The 20,434-nt window shown below is 33.9% G+C and overlaps 1 protein-coding gene across 1 annotated transcript in view; it reads left to right on the top strand.

The window, feature by feature from the left end:
• The window catches only part of LOC115880265 (protein expanded), a 181,776-nt gene extending 167,126 nt beyond the window's left edge, over positions 1–14,650 (top strand). The window contains exons 4-7 of the mRNA XM_030897451.1: positions 90–257; positions 2,960–3,338; positions 5,278–5,572; positions 12,504–14,650. Of these exons, the coding sequence (XP_030753311.1) occupies positions 90–257; positions 2,960–3,338; positions 5,278–5,572; positions 12,504–14,395 (2,734 nt within the window). The 3' untranslated portion in view covers positions 14,396–14,650. The remainder of the gene's footprint in view (positions 1–89; positions 258–2,959; positions 3,339–5,277; positions 5,573–12,503) is intronic.
• Positions 14,651–20,434: the final 5,784 nt, after the last annotated feature.

Genomic DNA, 20,434 nt, shown 5'->3' with positions numbered 1-20,434 from the left:
TTTAGTTTAAATCTGACTTCATCATCGATATAATATGTCTTCAACATTGCTTTACTAGTTATGGTTATCTAAATTTGTTTTCTTTTCAGTTACAGACCAGAAGATTATGTACCACCGAACATGCGAGGCCCAGCTGCGTTACGGTCTATCGAGGCAGCCCATAGATCGCACAGGGCATTGTCCAAAACGGAAGCTCGCTCGCGATTCATAGCAGAGGCGTGCCAACTTCAAGAACCTGTTAATGCTCATGTGTTTAGGTAAGCTAATAAATTAGAGTTATACATGGTAGGAAAATTATTATTTATAGGGTAGAAGCTTATAAGACTACGTCTATCTCTTTTCATAGCTTCAGAAGCAAAATAACTAAGGAAACTTATTAGTTGTCCAATATCAAAGTAAGACCCCCATTTTACTCCCAACTTTGATATATATTTTTTTATGCTAGTATTGTATTAATTAATATTTAATCTATAAATCCGGTGATTCTGAACGTTTAATTTAAGCTTTTGGAAAACTATCTTTCTCGCATTACGGGGAGTTAAAGTTGTTCTTTCAATGCTAAGAATTATCTTGCATAATTTGATCATCATTACCATTTAGCTTATCCCGTCTACACTTCTGAACAAAAACCTCCCTGAACTTTAGCCATCTCTTTCTATTTTGTGCCACTTGAATCCAATGTCCAGCTTTTGATCCAATGTCCAGCATCGGCTAATGGGCCGTCCTCTGCTTCTATAGGTCTCGTGTCTTGGTCTCCATCCTACAGGTCTCTTTGTTCACCGACTATCTGTCATTCTAGCAACATGCCCTACCCAATTCCATTTAAGATGTAAGATAGATATTACCCTTACTCCTGATTTCTTACGGTATGAGTGGGTATTTATCCTTAACAGTAACTCTCAACATGGACTTTTCCATTTTCCAGTCTCAAATTATGTCGCATACTTCATTTTTACAATAGCGACATTGTCGTCTCGATATTTATTTAGGCCAAGTAAAAATATATGTTTAGATGCCTTCTATTTTGGTTGAGAAGCATCGTCAAGAATCATCTTGAAAACCTTTTTCAGCTAAACATTTTTGACTTTTGTTTAATGCTCGATGATTTTTTTTCAGTATGATTTAATTTGGCTATGAATAGTTATCATTATCTGAGAGATGCTTTCTGGTAATGATAATAGAAAGTTTAAGTTTTTACAATTTTTTTACAATCATTCAGTAGCCCTAGATACCGATCTCTTTTTCATAGTTTGTTCTTAAATCCACGGTTTCAAGTCTATAGGGTTTCCAAGTATTTTACTATGTGGTTAACTGAGCCACTTTTTCAGAAGGCAATTTTATTCTTTATACATGTCATGTGTCTTCTTGAATCTATAGATAGATATTCCCCTCTATCTCCTGTAGATTAATTCTGCCCTAAGTAATATATTGCGAAGAGTCTACATTACTGAACATGAAGCGGTCAAGCGTTATTTTTTTTTCATAACTTGCATAATTTGTATTTTGGACCAAGGCGCAAAGATTTAAATCAACTTGATTTAAATCATGAATTAAATCGACCGATTTTTATATTTTAATAATGTCATGGATTTAAATTAAAAAAATCAACTTTATTGTCTATCTATCTCTTACGTTTAAAATCTTGTATCTAATAAATCAAACATTTTCCTTATAATTCCTTTTATAAAGGTGTAAAAATATTTCCTATAAAGCTATAAATATATTCCTATAACAGATATTATACCCTATCTATATTCATTAAATAAACTGTTACACTGGGCGTTGTAACGTGTAAATATCTTCTTCTTATCACGCCCTCTCCTGCCGAAGGTTGGCGATCCAAATGGCAATTGTGGCTCTGGAAACTGCAGCCCGGGAGATTTCCGCAGACGAGCGTTCAAACCATCTCCTCAAATCTTTTAGCCATGAGTTCTTTCTACTGATCTTTTCCCTTGCACTTTGCCCTCAATTATGAGGCGCGGTATTTCGTATCTACCACCTCTCATCACATGACCCAGGTATTGCATTTTTCTTTCCTTGATGGTGTTCAGTATCTCTTTTTGTTTCAGCATGCGCTGGAGTACTTCATCGTTGGTGATCCTTTGTACCCATGAGATTCGCAGCATCCGTCAGTATACATACATTTCAAAGGCTTCTATTCTCTTTTCGGTCTGTGAATCCAGTGTTCAGCTCTCACATCCATAGAGTAACACAGAGAAGACGTAGCATCTGACCTTCCGCACTGAGGTCTCGTCTTGTAAAAAATTATTTTTCTCGCTTGCTCAATTCTTGAAAATATTTCTCTTTTCGGGTCGCACTGACTATTGATGTTTTTGATGACGTTTAAATATACTTTTAATAAATCGAAAAATAATTTACTAAAGTTATAACACCTATATGTATAACTACTTAATATCAAAAATTTTATCTATTAAAATGTTGGACCGATTTTTGCCGTAATTTCGTGTAAATCTATTAGACTTGTAAATCAATTGACAGCTGTTTGTTAATCAGGCTAACTTCTGCCTTCTCCAATTTTTCTTCTAGTTCTTTCCAAATTTTTACTGCATAATTTCTATCGACATTTCGACCTGCAGTACTTTACACTTTGAACATTAGATGGTACTAATTTCAGTCTCGATTCAAGACAGTTAAGGCCATTTCCAAACAAGACCCCTAAGATCTAAGTGAGCGATTTTTTTTTGCAGAAATTGTGGCACCAGCAAAGTTTACATAGTAAAATACGATGACCGATGTGGAAAAACGACAGAAGAAATGCCAATGTTAACGATATCTGGCAAAGTTGCGAAGATTTTGTCATCCGATTAAAAAAATATTAAAATCAAAAAATCCGGTTAATTTTTTTTTGGAATAAATCTTGATTTTTTTCTCCCTGTGTTAGATAGATACTAAAATTACAATATACTTTTTTTATTAACTCATTATTTCTTTAACACAGGTTAAAAGCTTCGAAAACTGAACCCATCCCAGGCTCCCTCCTTCTAGCGGTGTGCGCTAGAGGTTTGAGGGTGTGCCCGGAAAACAATCCCCCCTCCATCTTCCTCTGGAGCAGCATCAGCAAACTGAGTTTCGAGCGGAAGAAGTTCGAAATCAGGACCGGTCACGAAAAACTCACCCTCTACACTACCAGCGACGAGAAGAGTCGTCTGTTGCTGGCTCTGTGCAAAGCGACCCATCAGTTCAGCATGGCGGTGGCGCCTCGCTTGAACGAAGCGAGGCGGGAAGAAGAGGAAAGACAGAGATGGGGATGCGATCAGAGGGTGTCAGTGATCAGCTCGACGTCGTCGAATACCACGTCGGGCATCGTTAGTGATAGAGTAAGTATTTTGCAGTTATTTAGTAGCTAAAATCTTAAACTTTACAAAAATAAAAACACTACCGTTCATAATCTTACACCTTCATTACTTCTTATTGCACCTGTTAATGCATAAGATGGTCCAGAATGCACACATGGGACATGTCATGTTGAATAGTAGATTTGTAGATTGTATGAGAGGGTGGGGGGAATGTTAATCACCTCGACCTTATAGATTTATTGTGTCTCCCTTTCTTGAGTTATAACTAACTCATCATAGTCACAGAAGGAGAACAGTCTCACGGCTTTGACAAAAGCCAGTATTTGAAACAAATTTACAATGTCTATAGTTCTCCATCTCCGATATCAGTCGTAATAATAATAATAAATAACGCTTTATTGTACAAAAAGCCAAAACAGCGTATAACAAATATTGTATAAAAAACAAACAAAAGCACAAAAAATATACAAATAATAAAAGATTATCATACAATTCAAAAAAAAATTACGTCATCAAAATTACAATAAGAGCATACATGGACATTGCAGACACAAAAAAAAGTCACAATAAAAATGTTATAATTGAAAAATTGTAAATGGTTATAATCATTTAAGAGTTACTATAAAATATTAAAATATTATATCATATATTATGGTACCAAAATTTATGACACGAATGGTAGTCGTCTCGGCGCACTCAGGTTATGATGATGTGTTTTGGTGTTTACCCATTTTCCCCACAGAATCTGCATTGGCCGTTGTTTCCTTAGCTTCAATCTACCGAGATGTTCACTGATGAGACAAGAGTCTCAGATGAAAATAAGTAAAAAAGTTCTTAAAAATGTATATCCTAAAATGTTTAGTTTCGGAAATACAGGGTGTAGAAGTTTCATTTTTATTTCGATTTTTCCAAATAATTTCTGAATTAACGCCAATCTTTGGATGAAAATTGGTGTCTGGGAGTTTTTTGATATGAGAAATTTGATGACTTCCATTTTGTAGCAATTGTTTTTAAGAGTTTTTAAAGAGTTTGCAACTGTTTTGAATGCTAATAACTTTTCGTCCGTACCTGTATAAAAGTAACCAGTGAAAAAAAATATATATTTCCGTAACTTTTTACGTAAAAAATGTCTCTTGGTAAAATCGCTACGAGTAATCGTTCTCCAGATATTTAGAATGGAAATAGTCCATATTTGTCATTATTGACAAAAAATAAACACGTTGAGTAGATAGTTATTTGACTGAAATTAATAAATTGGGGAAATTTTTATTTTTTTAAATTAATCATAAATTTTTCTGCGAAGAAATGATGATAAAACAGTTTTTGTTGAACTTTTGACACAAAAACATTTCAAATTTATGATTTCAGTCTAATGACTATTTAGTCAACATGTTTAATTTATGTCAATGATGACAGGTATTGATAATTTCGATTCCAAATATCTCGAGAACCATTACTCGTGGCGATTTAATTATTACCAAAAGACTTTTTTTACGTAAAAAATATCGTAAATGTATATTTTTTACTCGGTTTTATGCACGTATGATTAAAGTAAGTACGAGTAAAGTTATTACTCTTCAAATCAGTTAAAAATATGTAGGTGGCGCCCCCTACAAGTAGTAGTCATATTGACATCAAAATCAAATTTCTCATGTCAAAAAACTCCCAAACACCAATTTTTATCCAAATATTTACCTTACTTTATAAATTATTTGGAAAAAATCGAAATAAAAATGACACTTCTACACCCTGTATCTCCGAAACTAAGCATTTTAGGACATACATTTATACGAACTTTTTTACAGTTCGGACCACCCTGTATAATGGTTTGATATTTGGAAACATAATTGGTTTCATTCATAGCAAAAATTTCGAAAAAAGCAATTCGAAACAAGGATTGAGGGATGATGAATCTTTAAATCGAATGTAACCTACTACATGTATTGTCTGTTATTTGCAGGTACATTCCGAGGACGAATTAGAAATAATGATTACCAGCCCTCCCGCCCCCAGTACGGAGAGTCTAGCTCTAGCTCACCTGCTGGACAGTGCCCCAGCTAGTAGCCGGACTTCAGCGGCATCCGCCACCGCAGCCCTCACCTCGTTCTCGATCAAGGAGGACGAAGAGGACGCGCCCAAACAGACGACGAGCGAGAGCTCCGGAAAAACAACCACCAGCAGCAGTGTGAAGTGCGCCGGTTCGCAATGTAGCTCTTCTTGTAGTACGGTGGTCGTGACGCCTGTGAGCCAAACTAGTAAGTTATTTTGATTTAGTTTAAAATTTAAATGGTTATTTGGTATGCAGTAATGCAGAAACAAGCAGTGACGTAACTAGGGTTTCCGGAACCGGAGCTGTTTTTCGGAACCGGAAATTACGGTACCGCGCCTCTTAGGATTCCCGGTTTTTTTCGTACTACTAATTTTTGTTCAACGGTAGTGCAGTTCATCAATCAGAAAGCAAGGGATGGTTTTCCAAAGTAAAATAGATAAAAAATAGAGGTTTTTAATGAAAATAATATCAAATTATTAAGTAATCAGTCATGAAAAAATTAACATGAACACAAACATGACCACAAGTAAAGAAAAAAGTATAGGTAACTTAAATTTCACATCAAACAGCATAAACCAACTTGACTGAATTTGAGACAAAAGCACTAAGATATTGAATTAAAAATGCAAATATCTATTAAATCATAACATAATAAATATTATAGGAACTTCAAAAGAGAAAAGAAGCAAGAACAATTAAAAATAGCATGATTACTTACTTAGAAGAGTTTGATTTCGACCGCTAGAAAGTATCAAAGGAGTTTCTCACGCTTAACAAAAAAATATTTTTTATTTATTGTTACCGAGGCCCGGCTCTGTGATGGCCAAAAAGATCTGAACCCTAATTGGTAGTATTAATTACAACCGTACTGAAATATTTTCGTTCAACCATTGTGCAGTTCGTCAATTAGCAAGCAAGGGATGGTTCTCAAAAGTAAAACCCATAAAAAATTGAGTTTCAAATGAAAATAATATCAAATTATTAAGTCATGAGAAAGTAAACATGAACACAAATAATCTATAGAACACAAGCGAAAAGAAAAGAAAACACATAGGTAGCTTAAGAATTACATCAAACATCAATCAACCTCGAAACCAACTTAACTAAATTAGAAAAAACTTAAAATTTTCAATTAAAGATGCAAATGCCTATAAAAACATAAGACAAAAAATATAACGAATAATACAATAATACATTCAGCATTATTATACTAAATAATAAAATAACATATTTAAACTTCAATAATTGCTAATTAACATTATAGAAAGTTCAAAATAACTTGAGAAGTAAGAACAGTAAGAGCATCCATACATATTTAGAATAGTTAGACAAACAAAAGTCTCTCCAAAAAAATCCTTTATGGGTATTTCGCCACTTTTTTTTACCTTTTTAAGTAATTCTTATCAGATAGTAATTGTTAATTTTGAAGTTTAATTTGATATAATGTCATTTTAACAGAACGTCAACGGTTTCTTTGTAGACGTATCCATAAAATAATTAACTAGAAAGAAGTGTCAACTCTGTGTTAAATCGTGGAAACACGATACGCCACCGAAAGCCTTCGTTGTCGTCTGGAGAACTAATTTTCCAATTGACAGGTTGACATGATGGCTTCATTTTTATTTCCGTTTCCGGTTATTCAATGGCGGGCCCTCTTTCAGTTTAAATGTATTTTGTACTCTTTCTTATCATAAATAAAACAAAACAAAATTTTATTCAAACATATTTATTTGAAATATGAGACAACGGGACTAAATAAATATAAAAAATAAAGAATTGAATGATTTCTACAGCAATTACTTAATTATATGCAATTTTAACGTAAATTAGTAAGGTATAAGCATGACTTACAGTAATTTGTAAATAAATACGCGTATTCACAGACATCAAGGATAGAAAACGGGGATAGACATGAAAACGGGAGCCTTATACAAAAATCTGAAAACAGAAAAACAAATTTTTTTATACTAAAATTAACAATGTAAAAATATCAAGGTATAAAATATAAATATACTGTTTAAAAAAAGCGTCCATTATTCCCAAAGAGACCTGGTTTGTAAATCAAAAAGAAGCAAAAAGAGACTTTTAGTCGGGTAACAATCAGATTGTATCAGTCAGATTTACTGCATTATTGACAATAAATCGCACATACTGGAGATAACTAATGTTGGCTATAGTTAAAAATGATCTTACCTTGCTGTAAATTGTTTCCATTTTCAAAAAAATCGCCGATCATAAACATAACAAAATTTTCTTGCATCTAAAAAATACAGAAATAGTGTTTATTTACTACCTATTTTTAATATACATGGGACATACCTAGTACTGCAGAAACGTCTTTTCTCCAGGATTGTTCATGTAATAATATATTTTATATGCTTTACTACCTTTATATTTATAAATTTCTGCCGAAATATCAAATTGAATTTACAAAACAAAACTAACCGGAAAGAATTAAAATGGCGTCGAAATTTGTTCTAGAACAAATCTGAAGTTGTCTCTGAAATCTGTCAATTCTAAACTGTGAAGTTAGACAATAGTTAGAGAGAAACATTGCTGTCCTTGTCTAGGCGGCCATACTTGTCGTCAGGAGATGACAGGATTGACACTAATGACTGTTTCCAATTTTCCTATTTCACTGTCACCCCCCTGGACGTATCTGCTTTCAAAAACTAAAGTGTTCTCATAATAGTTTGAATTTATATATTTTAAATAGTTTTTTTCTTTATTCTTTGTATTTTTTTGCTTCCAACGACGGAAAGAGATAGACTTTCCGAAACGTTAAGCATTTTTTTCTTTGTTAGGCGAATTTTTATTACTGTAAGCATAACTTCTGACAAGCAGTGTCCGTTTAGGTTTAACGCAGAAGTGTTTACAAAAAATAATTATTTTATTTTGTAGATTTTTCTTGCAGTGCAGTGGCGAAATACCCATAAAGGATTTTTTTGGAGAGATGAATCCGCCACATAGGTATAGACATTTTTTAAACAAAAGTCTTTCGCACGTAACAAAAAATATGTTTTTAATTATTATGACCGAGTCCCGAAATAATATTGTAATAATATTGTGTATTGTTAAATACAAATTACAACCAAAGACTGGCAATTTTGATATTATCCAGGATAAATCTATAAAGTAAAAAATAGAAAGAAGTAATAAGAGCTTATCAGAGGATATGGCAGTAATTCAAATTACATTCAAGTAATTCATTAAAGTCAGGACCTATTTTTCATCTGGTCGGGCCCTAAGGCCCAAGCAAAAATTCGGGCCCTTTTTTCCAATAAAATTCAAAAATTCTCTTGTTAGTTTGGGTTAAAAAAATTGGAGCCGGGAGGCACGTATAGCCGCCCATACTAAAATATGTTAATATCTCAAAAACTGCGACTTTGACTGATTTTGATGTTATTACAAATTTTGTTGGAAATATTATTCCTAATCTTAATTTGAAAACCGCGTTTCGCTAGCTACTGTAATTTTGGAGTTAAGATTTTTTAAAATGTTTAATCCCCTCCCATACCCCCTTACCCAACCCCCCACCCCCCTCAAAATATAAAGGCCAGATTCTCGGGTGCCACAGTATTTTTGTGCCAAATTTGGTTAAAATCGGTTGAGCGGTTTTTGAGTTATCGTGTTACAGACGGACAGACAGACAGACACCATGAAAATATTTTGTATTTAGGTCATTTATGACCCAATTATCTCATTTTGAGTGAAATTAAAAAAAACTTTTTTTTTGCCGACCTTAATAGCCTACCATACCTATTGGTATGGTCGGCTAAAAATAAAAAAAATATTTTTATTTTTTTAATAATTTAAAAAAATAAATAAACGTTATTATATTCAACAAAACAAATAATGAAAAAAACAACAATTGATTCTAATTTTAAAAAATAAATAATTTTTTTTCAACAAAACCGAGAACAAAACTTACCTAACAAAATTTCTAATAGTAAATTAACAAAATAAAAAAAAACTTTCTTTTAGTGAACAAAAAAAAAGTAAACAATAACAATTTTACAACCTCTAACGGGCCCCCCAGACCACCGGGCCCAAGGCCCGGGCCTTATGGGTCTTATGATAAAATAGGCCCTGATTAAAGTAAACATTTCAAAGTACCATTCTGCCTTTTGCAAAATTACATCGCACATATATATAGACCTAAATCTTAATTCTTTTTTATTGTTTTATTTCCCGTAAAGGTATTATTTTTTGTTTATGTCCAGTGCGATTGCAAATTTTGATTTTTATATCATTTCCATTATTTTTATAAAACAAATACGATAAAAATTCTAAACCCAATTTATAAATACACATATTCTTAATTGTTGTCTACCACCTTCAACCTATACATTTGTATATTCAATACCAAACCTGAAAAACGCGTCAAATGAGCTTGGTCCTGTATTTATAATTCTTCATTTAATATCTTTTTAACTTTCCTTTGTTTCTTATTAATAATATACCATTTTTTATTACTTTTAAGGCACATAAACTTTTCAAAGTTATAAAAATCTTGCGTACAAGATACTTTAGAAATATAATTTAGTATTTTATGTGTTTATATTTTCTTTAAAGGGGAAATGCAGATGAAGTGATAAACTATAATATTACTTTAATATATCAGTTTTTATCATACAGCATCAAAATATACTTACTTTAAGTCGTCTTCATTATTTTTCTGTTCACTGCATTACTACAGTTCATACCAAACAAACTTTTAGTCACGTGATTAAGCTTGACCGGCACAGCGTTGCCCACTTTTATACAGGGTTGTTCACCACATACGACACGGAGTATTGTAACTAAACGATTAGATTTTTACAAATTGTAATTTTTGGGTTCGTTGAACGACTATTACAGCTACAATTTAAAAATATTTTACAAGATACAGAATGTCCCAAATAAGTAAAAAATATTATAGTTGTATTTTTTTAAACGGAACACCCTGTATATTATTCTATTTTTGGATTCTACGATTGAAATAAAGGTAAATTTGATTAAGGTTTATCACACTTAAACCTTACCGTTTTTGAAATATGTTCAATTTTATGAAATTGCAGTAAAATTTTTAAGGCTTCATTTCTCCAAGGGTATCAAAGTTTTTAATACTAAATATTTACTGAAGATTATTTATTGATCAGATATTGTGTTGCAATAATAAAACTTTTACTACCTTATACAGAGTGTCCAAAAATTCGTATTAAATAATTACTAGCTTTAAACGGCAATAACTTGTTTAATTTAAATGGAACACCCTATATATTTTAAGTGAATTAGATGCACAATGTAATTGTCTATCAAATTGTATTATACCATTTTTTACCCATCTCTTCAAGTTTTTGTAGAAAATGCATTTTCTTATAATTTAGACCTCATTTATCACTATACCCATGTTGACTTTTTAGCTTATTTTTAAAGATGTAACAAATTTTCAAATGGTACAGATACTAAAATTGTCGATATAGTTGCTTATTTAATTAAAAATTAAAAAAAATGTTTAAATATTTTTTGTTAAAGAGGACCAATTAATATGATCCCAGTATTCAAACTACATTAATTGACTGTTTACGTTGATTAATAATAATTGCTCCAAATACTAAAAAACTGAATTTTGTGTGTGTATTAGACAGTGTGGTAAAAAGTAACACCTTATAAATTTTATTTAATTTTTTGACGAATTTATATAAATGAAAATTTTATAAAAACAGAGACGTTCATTTTCATAACTTATTATTATATTGATTTTTGGGCCAAATCCATATTTATTTAGAATACTTTATTAATTAAAACAAATTAGACACACATAGAGGTAATTAACTAATTTTTGGTGGTTTTGGTCGGAAATAATGGTGATATAATTAATTGGTATACTCTTTTACAAAGATTTAAATAGTTTTTTTTTGTATGCCAATGAGCTTGCAATATTTACCACCTGTACATTTTGTACATATATGGTGATATAAAAAAATCTGAAATGTCAATATTCCATGGATATAGTGATAAATGAGGTCTAAATTATAAGAAAATGTATTTTCTACGAAAACCTGACGAGATAGGTAAAAAATGGTATAGTACAATTTGATAGACAATTAAATTGTGCATCTGATATATAGGGTGTTCCATTTAAATTAACCAAGTTATTGCCGTTTAAATCTAGTAATTATTTAATATAAATTTTTGGACACTCTGTATAAGACAGTAAAATTTTTATTAATGCAACACAATATCTAATCAATGAATAATCTTCAGTAAATATTTAGTATTAAAAACTTTGATACCCTTGGAGAAACGAAGCCTTAAAATTTTTACTGGAATTTCATAAAATTGAAAATATTTCAAAAACGGTAAGGTATGATAAACCAATCAAATTTACCTTTATTTCGATGGTAGAATCCAAAAATAGAATAATATACAGGGTGTTCCATTTAAAAAAATACAACTATAATATTTTTTACTTATTTGGGACACTCTGTATCTTGTAAAAATATTTTTAAATTGTAGTTGTAATAGTTCTTCAACGAACCCAAAACTTACAATTTGTAAAAATCTAATCGTTTAGCTACAATACTCCATGTCGTATGTGGTGAACAACCCTGTATGTTTTCTTTTGATGAAAATATTTTAGGATAAATTAATTATAAATATATAAACAGGACACATGGGATACAAATTGTCATTTTCCCCGTTCAAAAGATTCTAATAAAGTCCGTTTTCCCATTCAAAAGATTCTAATAAAGTTGCGATGAGCTTTTTACGGTTATTAAGATATCTTGCACATTTCGCACAAAAAGAGGTTCTAAAAAGAACAATGTTCAACTGCAAGGTCTGCTAGTAAACGTTTTGAAGGTTAAAGTATCACAACACTATGTATTTAAACTAAAAATTCATAATACAAAACTGAAGTGTCAAAACGAGTGACAATGTCAGGAAATAAATAAATAAATGCGGTAACTTGACATTTTTAACACCAGAGCTACCACCTGAATCCCCAGCGCTAAATTTCGATTCCAGTTAGTCAGCACGGCGCCGAATATGCGTCCACGTAAAAGTTTAATTGATATCAAATATACCAATTTTTACTTATTATTTGACATAGTAGCATTAAACTATAACAAATTCATTTTTATTATTTCCAGAACCGAAAAGACGTAGACCATCTACCAGTAGCAGTTTAGAATTGGGATACTCCCACACCGCGCAGAATTCCGCCGTCAGCGATGCCACCTGCATAGAAATAGACACCAGAGAGCCAGTATACACTGGACCGGCACCCAGCAGCCACACCAGCGGAGTTTACACTCTGACCTCCAGCGAACACTGCACTTTGAGTTCGGCCGAAAACTACGCCAACACCTCAAGTGAATACGTCGCCACCACCGAAGCCTCTTTCATGACCGTTAGCAGCGACCAAATTGACGGCCCTTTTAGGGACAGAGCCAATTCGAACATTAGTAATTCCTCGTTTCATGGTGACGGAAGCGATCCAACGAACAATAAACAGGCGCTGTTATCAGCTGAGGAGTTGTCAGATTTGATCGTAGGACGGTATCCTTCGAGGAAAAGTGTTAGTAATACGTTAGATTCAGATTCGGATTATGTCACCTTGCCTTCAGGGTACCAGACGTACGCTCCTATTCCTCCCAAGAGAATTGACAGTGTGGATCCGAGATATCGACCACCTCCTCCACCTTATATACAATCCATCAAGTTAAAGGAGACAGAAAGTGATGTTTTGGACTGCGATCTAGTGAGTTCTTTTTCGGAGATATCGATGAAGGACCCACCGCCATACCCTGATAACCCAACGCCAGTTCCCCCTCCGGTGTATCCATTTGAAGAAGCGGCTGCCAGGTTTATAACAACGAGGTCTCCAAATATTTTAACTGCTCATGTTAGTGCAGTGAGTGTTAGTTCAACTCCTAGCTATTCCGCACCAAGCACTAGCAGCTCGTTACCTCCAATTCCACCAAAAATACCAAGACCCACTATTACGATGGCTAGTAACGGAATTGTTTCACCTGGAGGATCGGTTTTAGTACCGTGCACATTTCTTCCTCCACCTCCTCAGCCTGCGCCACGTCAACCACCTCCACCGCCACCTCCAGCTTTAGCAACTTTGTACACCAGTCAACTGTCTAGGTCTCAAATAGAACAATACCAACAACAGATGTATAGCGACGTGGATTTCGTAGTGTTTCCATTAAAAGAGCCGGCGATTAGTAAGCAGGAATACCTGGAAGCTAAGCAAGGATCGATACTAGCTGCGCTAGCCCACCAGCCGGTTTTCTATCGGAGCACTCCCTATTTGGGGAGGTACGCGTCAAGTCAGAACTTGTCCGATACCTACGTGCAATTGCCAGTATACGGAGCCCCTAGTATCGCATCTTCGGGAAGTTTAGATCCTCCTCCACCACCCTTACCGCCAACAAGGCCTTCAAGGTTTTTAAGGGCACAGTCGGACGATAATATTTTGAATTCTCTGGAACATACGCCTCAACCTCCGAAGTTCCGTAGACTTCCCCCTCCTCCTCCACCTATTCCTGAAAAGAACAGGGCACTACTTAAGAGACACAATCTTTTAGATACAAAACTGACTAATATTAATAGTGTAAACAGTTTGGATAGGCTTCATAATGGAACAGGGGTCGCGGGAGACACCACTAGAGGTTCTTCGGCGTTAGACATACGTACATTGAGGGAAAAAAGTAAAAAGCTCGATTTACCGCTGATTGCTGCTTTGTGCAACGACAACTCCTTGATAAAGCAGACGAAGGCGTTTGTAATGCCCAAGCATCCCGGAGAGGTGTCGCCTCCTCGACTGGAGAGGAACACCGTCCGGGGGAAGTACCCCGTGTCGGGATTGAGCAGTACGAAGATGCAGAAGAATAGCAGGAAGCTTCCGGCGGTTAGTCACCGTCACCCAGCTGATAAACTGCCGGAAATTCCCAGGGCTTTGCCCAATAACTACGTCATCACGGGGACGACGACTACGACGAGTCAGGCGAAACAAAAAGGTGTGCAATCGTAACAGAGACATTTTTAGGGACGGTAGTTTACTAAATGCAAGAGAAATCGTGTAAATTTTAAGTGTCTAGTGTTAAAAAGTGCGCGCGCATCTACCATTTCCTTCCGATGTGCCTATATATTTTAAGAATTGAATAGAGGCCCAGTAATATTATTTATATTTATGTAAATTGTGGATGCGCGAAAAAATTACAGTATCTGAACGTATTTGGTGTTAGAATATTTAATTCTGAAATATGAAAACTATTTGGATATAGAAAAATAAAAATTGACAAGTTTCCTATATGCTTTATTACAAATACAGGGTTGTTCGCCACATACGACACGACATGGAGTATTGTAGCTAAACGATTAGATTTTTGCAAGTTTAAGGTTCGTTGAGGGACTATTAGAGCTACCATTTAAAAATATTTTTACAAGATACAGAGTGCCCCAAATAAATAAAAAATATCAAAGTTGTATTTTCTTAAATGGAACACTCAGCGTATTATTACATTTTTAGTTTTAACGGTTAAAATAAAGGTAAATTTGATTAAGGTTTATCACACTTAAACCTTACTGTTTTTTAAATATCTAAGTTTTTGTCAAAATGCAGTAATAATTTTAATGCTTCATTTCTCTAGGCATATTTAAGTTTTTAAAACCAAATATTGTATTGAAGTATTTCCATTTACTGAATTTTGTGTTGCAACAATAAAAAATTATACTAAGTTGTGTCTAATTTGTGTGTAAAAACTAATTTGTGTCTAAAAATTTAAAAAAATTTAAATAATTACTAGCTTTAAACGGCAATAACTTGTTTAATTTAAATGAAACACCCTGTATATTTTAGGAGAATCAGATGCACAATTTAATTGTCTATCAAATAGTATTATCCGATTTTTTCTTTATCTCTTCAAGTTTTCGTAGAAAATGCATTTTCTTATAATTTAGACTTACCCATGGAATATTATATATGTACATTTTGTACATATTTGTTGGCTTTAAAAACAATCTAAAATGTCAATATTCCATGAGTATATTGATAAATGAGGTCAGAATTATAAGAAAATGCATTTTCTACGAAAACTTGAAGGGATAGGTAAAAAATGGTATAATACAATTCGATACACAATTAAATTGTGCATCTGATTCTCCTAAAATATACAGGGTGTTATATTTAAATTAAACATGTTATTGCCGTTTAAAGTTAGAAATTATTTAAAATAAATTTTTAGACACTGTGTATGAGGTAGTATTATTTTTATTATTGCCACACGATAACTGACCAATAAATAAAATTCAGTAAATGTGTAGTATTAAAAACTTTGATACCCTTGGAGAAATGAAGTTTTAAAATTTTTACTGCAATTTCACAAAATTGAAAATATTGATGAACCTTAATCAAATTTACTTTTGTTTTAATCGTAGAAACTAAAAATGTAATAATTTGCAGGGTGTTCCATTTAAAAAATACAACTTTGATATTTTTTATTTATTTGGGACACTCTGTATCTCGTAAAAATATTTTTAAATTGTAGCTCTAATAGTCCTTCAACAAATCTAAAACTTACAATTTGCAAAAATCTAATCGTTTAGCTACAATACTCCGTGTCGTATGTGGTGAACAACAACAATATCTTTTTAAAGGTCGATAGCAAAGTTTTTTTAAGTGTTGACTGATGACAAATGAATGAAATATAACTGTTAAGTAACGCAGATGTTTGTTAGACCATTTTGATCTTTCGCTAAACAGAACCAAAAGAATTATACAGTTTTAGCAAGGGTTTCAAAAAATTTCTTTTAATCACTCTATAGTCCAGTAAATGACAGGAAACGATCTAAACCTCTGCTTAATTTGTTGATCATGACTTTTTGACGGATTGTGTAGTTTTTAGGAAGTAGTTTTATGGGAAAACACCGTGCATGGCCGAAAAATGGCTCCAAATGGCCAAAAAATCAGTTTTTTACAAATATCTGCCAAAATATGCAATTTAAAAAATTTTAGGTCATTATCTACAAAAAAGGTTCTGACATTCTTTTTCCACGGAAACGGTTAAAAACGGCCCTAAAGGGTCAAAGACCGGGTTTTTGGCCAATATTGGCAATATGAATACGAAATATGGCACGTAGATGATGTTCATGATCGCCAAATTAAAGATTGGGTCCTTTGTTAAAAATATGATCCTAACACTTTTTTGCGTAAAGTTGTTCGTAAAAAGAAACTAGTTCAACTATTGGTAATTATGCAATTTTCTTTTGTTTACGACACTTTCGGGAAATCCCAAAAAAGAGGAAAAAGCCGCTCACGAATAGTTATTTTGTATTAAAATGTGATTAAACAACTTCTTCAAATTTTCAATGATACGCTTATGCATTAGCGTAACTAGCAATTTATCCAGGGGTGAGCCGGGGGGAGGTAAGCACAGGGGGGCTAGAGCTTTTGTTTTTTTAATAATGAAAAATAATTTAAAAAAACAAATTTTTTGAATAAAACGTTTACATGAATTTCTCTATCAATAAATTTCATACAATTGGTTATCAAACCGTGTTCCCGTAGATTACTTAAATATCTACAAATTTTCTAAAAAAATCAAAATTAACACATTTTTTGAACACAACAAAATAATATTAACTAAACAAAACTAGAAAACGTCATTTTTACTGCATCACAAGCAAATAAAAACTAATACGTAGCCAAGAGTCATAATTCAGGATTTCTCTGGGGGGTGCCCAGCAGTGCCTGGGGGGGGCGGCACCCCCGGGCCCCCCTGTGGTTACGCCCATGGAATCTATCTTTGGAGTGTTAAGACTTGGAGAGAAAATTGAGGGATCTTCGAGGCGGAATATCTCGAAAACTACTAATTCTACGTAAAAAAATGATAAGAACTATTTTTGTAGGTAATTACCTAAGATTCATTTTGTAAATTGCATATTTAGGCAGATATTTGCGAAAAACTGATTTTTTTGCCATTTGGAGCCATGTTTTTCCCACCACGGTGTTTTTTCCCTAAAAATACTCCCCAAAAGGTACACAATCCATCTGAAAAGTCCCGATCGACGAATTAGGCCGTGGTTTCAACCTTCATTAACTGGACTATCTGAAGGAAGTGGTTTTTGGATTATTACTTGGGGGAAAATGCGTAGTCCATATTTGTTAGAGCCATATTTAACAATACCAAATTCGTTCAGGTACATTTTATTTTTAAAATAAATTTCTATTTCTCGATAATTTTCCCTTTTTCTAGAACAAATCATTTCTGACATTCCAGTTTTCGTATTTTATTAAGTAAAATTAAATAATGTGTTTTATACTCAGGGTGCCATCATTGTTGAATTTTAAGAGGAACTTCATTTTACTTCACATTGTTTCTTTTCACACTGAATGTCAGTATTTCCGATACAATATACTATGTTTGACTAGCGTACGACGAGTAAGCCATTTTTCTTCTTGTTTTTATAATAATTAGTCTATTAGTGTAAATCACATAAATATACCTCGCGTTTGACATACATAACTAAATATCTCACCGAAGAAACTATAGAAATCAGAAATTTTAGATTGTATCATTTTTATGCTAGTTGAACTATGCTTCTTTTGGTTGCCAAGTTAAAAGATTTCCCTAATAATGTATATAAATGTTATATTTTATTTGCACGTCCGAAATAAGATTATAGCAGTAATGTATACACTTGCTCAACTTTAAATATTAATACTGAAGTTATTGTTTAATTTTTTTTATTTATTTCTTTGTATCAAAATCTGTAAAGCTTCAATCAAGTGTATGGTCATAGATGGTGCTGACATCATTTTTTTTAATAAAGTGAATTAAAGACCTGATCTTTTGGTTTTATTTTATTCTTTTCAAAAAAATTGTTGTGTAATTATTAAGATAATAATGCTTACTGGGGGCTTTACGCACGATGGGAGTAAAAACTCAATTCAATTCAATGGGAGTAGTCAAATTCAATTCAGTCAAAACGTTAAATGTAACGATAGAGGCTTGGCTTAAATAAATATTAGTAACAATAACAGAACTAAGGATATTAAAATAAATAACTGTAATAAAACTAAATGTACAAACAAACAAAAAATTTGTAAAAAATACTTTAATACTTTGTATTGCCTCCCCCGGCTGCTATAACTGTCTGTAGACGTTGGTTCATACTATTAATGAGGCAGCAAATACATTCTGTTCTGTTTTCCTATTCTTCTCTCAAGGACAAGTGAACAGTCATAATTTTGGCTATCTTTAACAAGATCAATGCTTATTGCACAATCTTCGACACTAAGAACCATATTCAATCGTACACAACAATAATCACCAAGGTCACCTCGTCAATATGACGAATAACATCAAAAAGTAACGATAATTGAAAAAATTGCAAAATGTTTGTGGCAAATTCATTTTGCTCTTAAAAATTAACCAAGGCATGTGTTGACATCAGTCAAAACAACAAAATATTCAGGAGACATGGCTCTGATCGAAAAATAATGTTTCAGGAAAATTTGCCCATGAAATTATTGCACAGGGTGTTTTAAAGATAGGATCAAAAACAACTCTTCGATTAACCCTGTACAATAAGTCAAATATTAAAGTTAATAATAAACTGAGTTTACGAATTAAAATTGATATATTTACACAGGGTGTCATTTTTTTTTCCACAATAAGGGGCCGTCCTCTGCCGGAAACACTGCGACCTGTGAGGCCTATTGTGTTTGTCCCCTTTCTATATCTGCAACCATTCTCCTATCCCTGTGCCCTGCACTAACTTATGCAGGTCCTTGATAGGATGGGAGCATAGTTCCTCCGGTTCTAGCCTAGCTTTCCCAAATAAAAAGTGTCGCTTGCGATCCAGAGCCTCGCAGTGACATATTATGTGCTCCGCTGTTTCAGGATCTTTATCGCAGAGTCTGCAGCAAAGACTTCCTTGATACAGATTGAGCTTGTTCAGGTAACACTTGACAGCCATATGTCCTGTCAAGAGGCCTGTTGTAATCCGCAATTTATTCCTGCTAAGCATTAGCAGTTCTTTTGCGGTTTTGGAGCTAGGTCCTTGGATAAAAGCCTTGCTGTGCCTGTGCCCCTGTCTGTTTCTCCAGTGGACATTCTGCTTTTCTCTGATCCAGAGTTTTAATGCACTACGGGCCATACATTTGGGTATTCCCAGTACTGGCTCTGGACCAAGATAAGATGCCGATGATCCTTGCCTAGCTAGCTCATCGGCTTTTTCGTTGCCTTGGATGCCGCTGTGGCCCGGCACCCAGAATAATTTAATTCTGTTCCGTCGAGCCAGAGCTTCCAGTTCACCTAGGCATTCCCAGACGAGTCTCGACGATACCTTTGGGCTCATAATTTGAGCCCAAGTGCCGCCTGACTGAGCATATATTGATGAGCTTATCTGAATAAGCTCTTCTATTGTTTTCTCTCGCACATTGTAGAATGGCGAAAATTTCTGTCTGGAATACGGTTGAGTGTTTACCCAAGGAAAAGGATAAACTTACCCTTGGTCTTTCCCCAAATACTCCAGCTCCTGTTCCTTCAGCGGTCTTTGACCCGTCTGTATACCAGGTTAGTCCATCCTGAAGGAATGTTATATCTGTCCACATTCCTCGATCCATTTTGTTCACCTCGAATGGTTTGTGGAAGTAATAAAGAGGGGTCATCTGGTCCGATCTCATTTGGAGTAGAGGTCCCCCGATAGGATTTCCTATCTTTGAGTGTCCTGTTTCTGTCCTATTTCCCAGAGACAAGACACTTTGTTGTCGATAGAGTCCCATTCTTGCCTCCGCCTGGATCACTATGTGAAGAGGCGGAAGGTCAAGAAGCGCCTCCATTGATGCAGTGGGCGTTGATTTCATCGCCCCTGTTATGCTCAGACAAGCAAGTCTTTGCACCTTGCTGAGGCTGAGCATTGTTGTTTGTTGTATTACCTTAGGCCACCATACCAAGGATGCATATGTTACTGAAGGCCTCACCACTCCAGTGTACAGCCAGTGCACCATCTGTGGTCTAAGGCCCCAGATTTTTCCATGAAGGCGTCTGACTACCGCTAGTGTAGT

Source organism: Sitophilus oryzae, unplaced genomic scaffold (assembly GCF_002938485.1).
Source record: "Sitophilus oryzae breed Bouriz unplaced genomic scaffold, Soryzae_2.0 scaffold_1620_pilon_pilon, whole genome shotgun sequence".
NCBI lineage: Eukaryota > Metazoa > Arthropoda > Insecta > Coleoptera > Curculionidae > Sitophilus > Sitophilus oryzae.
Note: the sequence above shows the minus strand (reverse complement) of the source record. Positions and strands in the feature narration are given on the sequence as shown.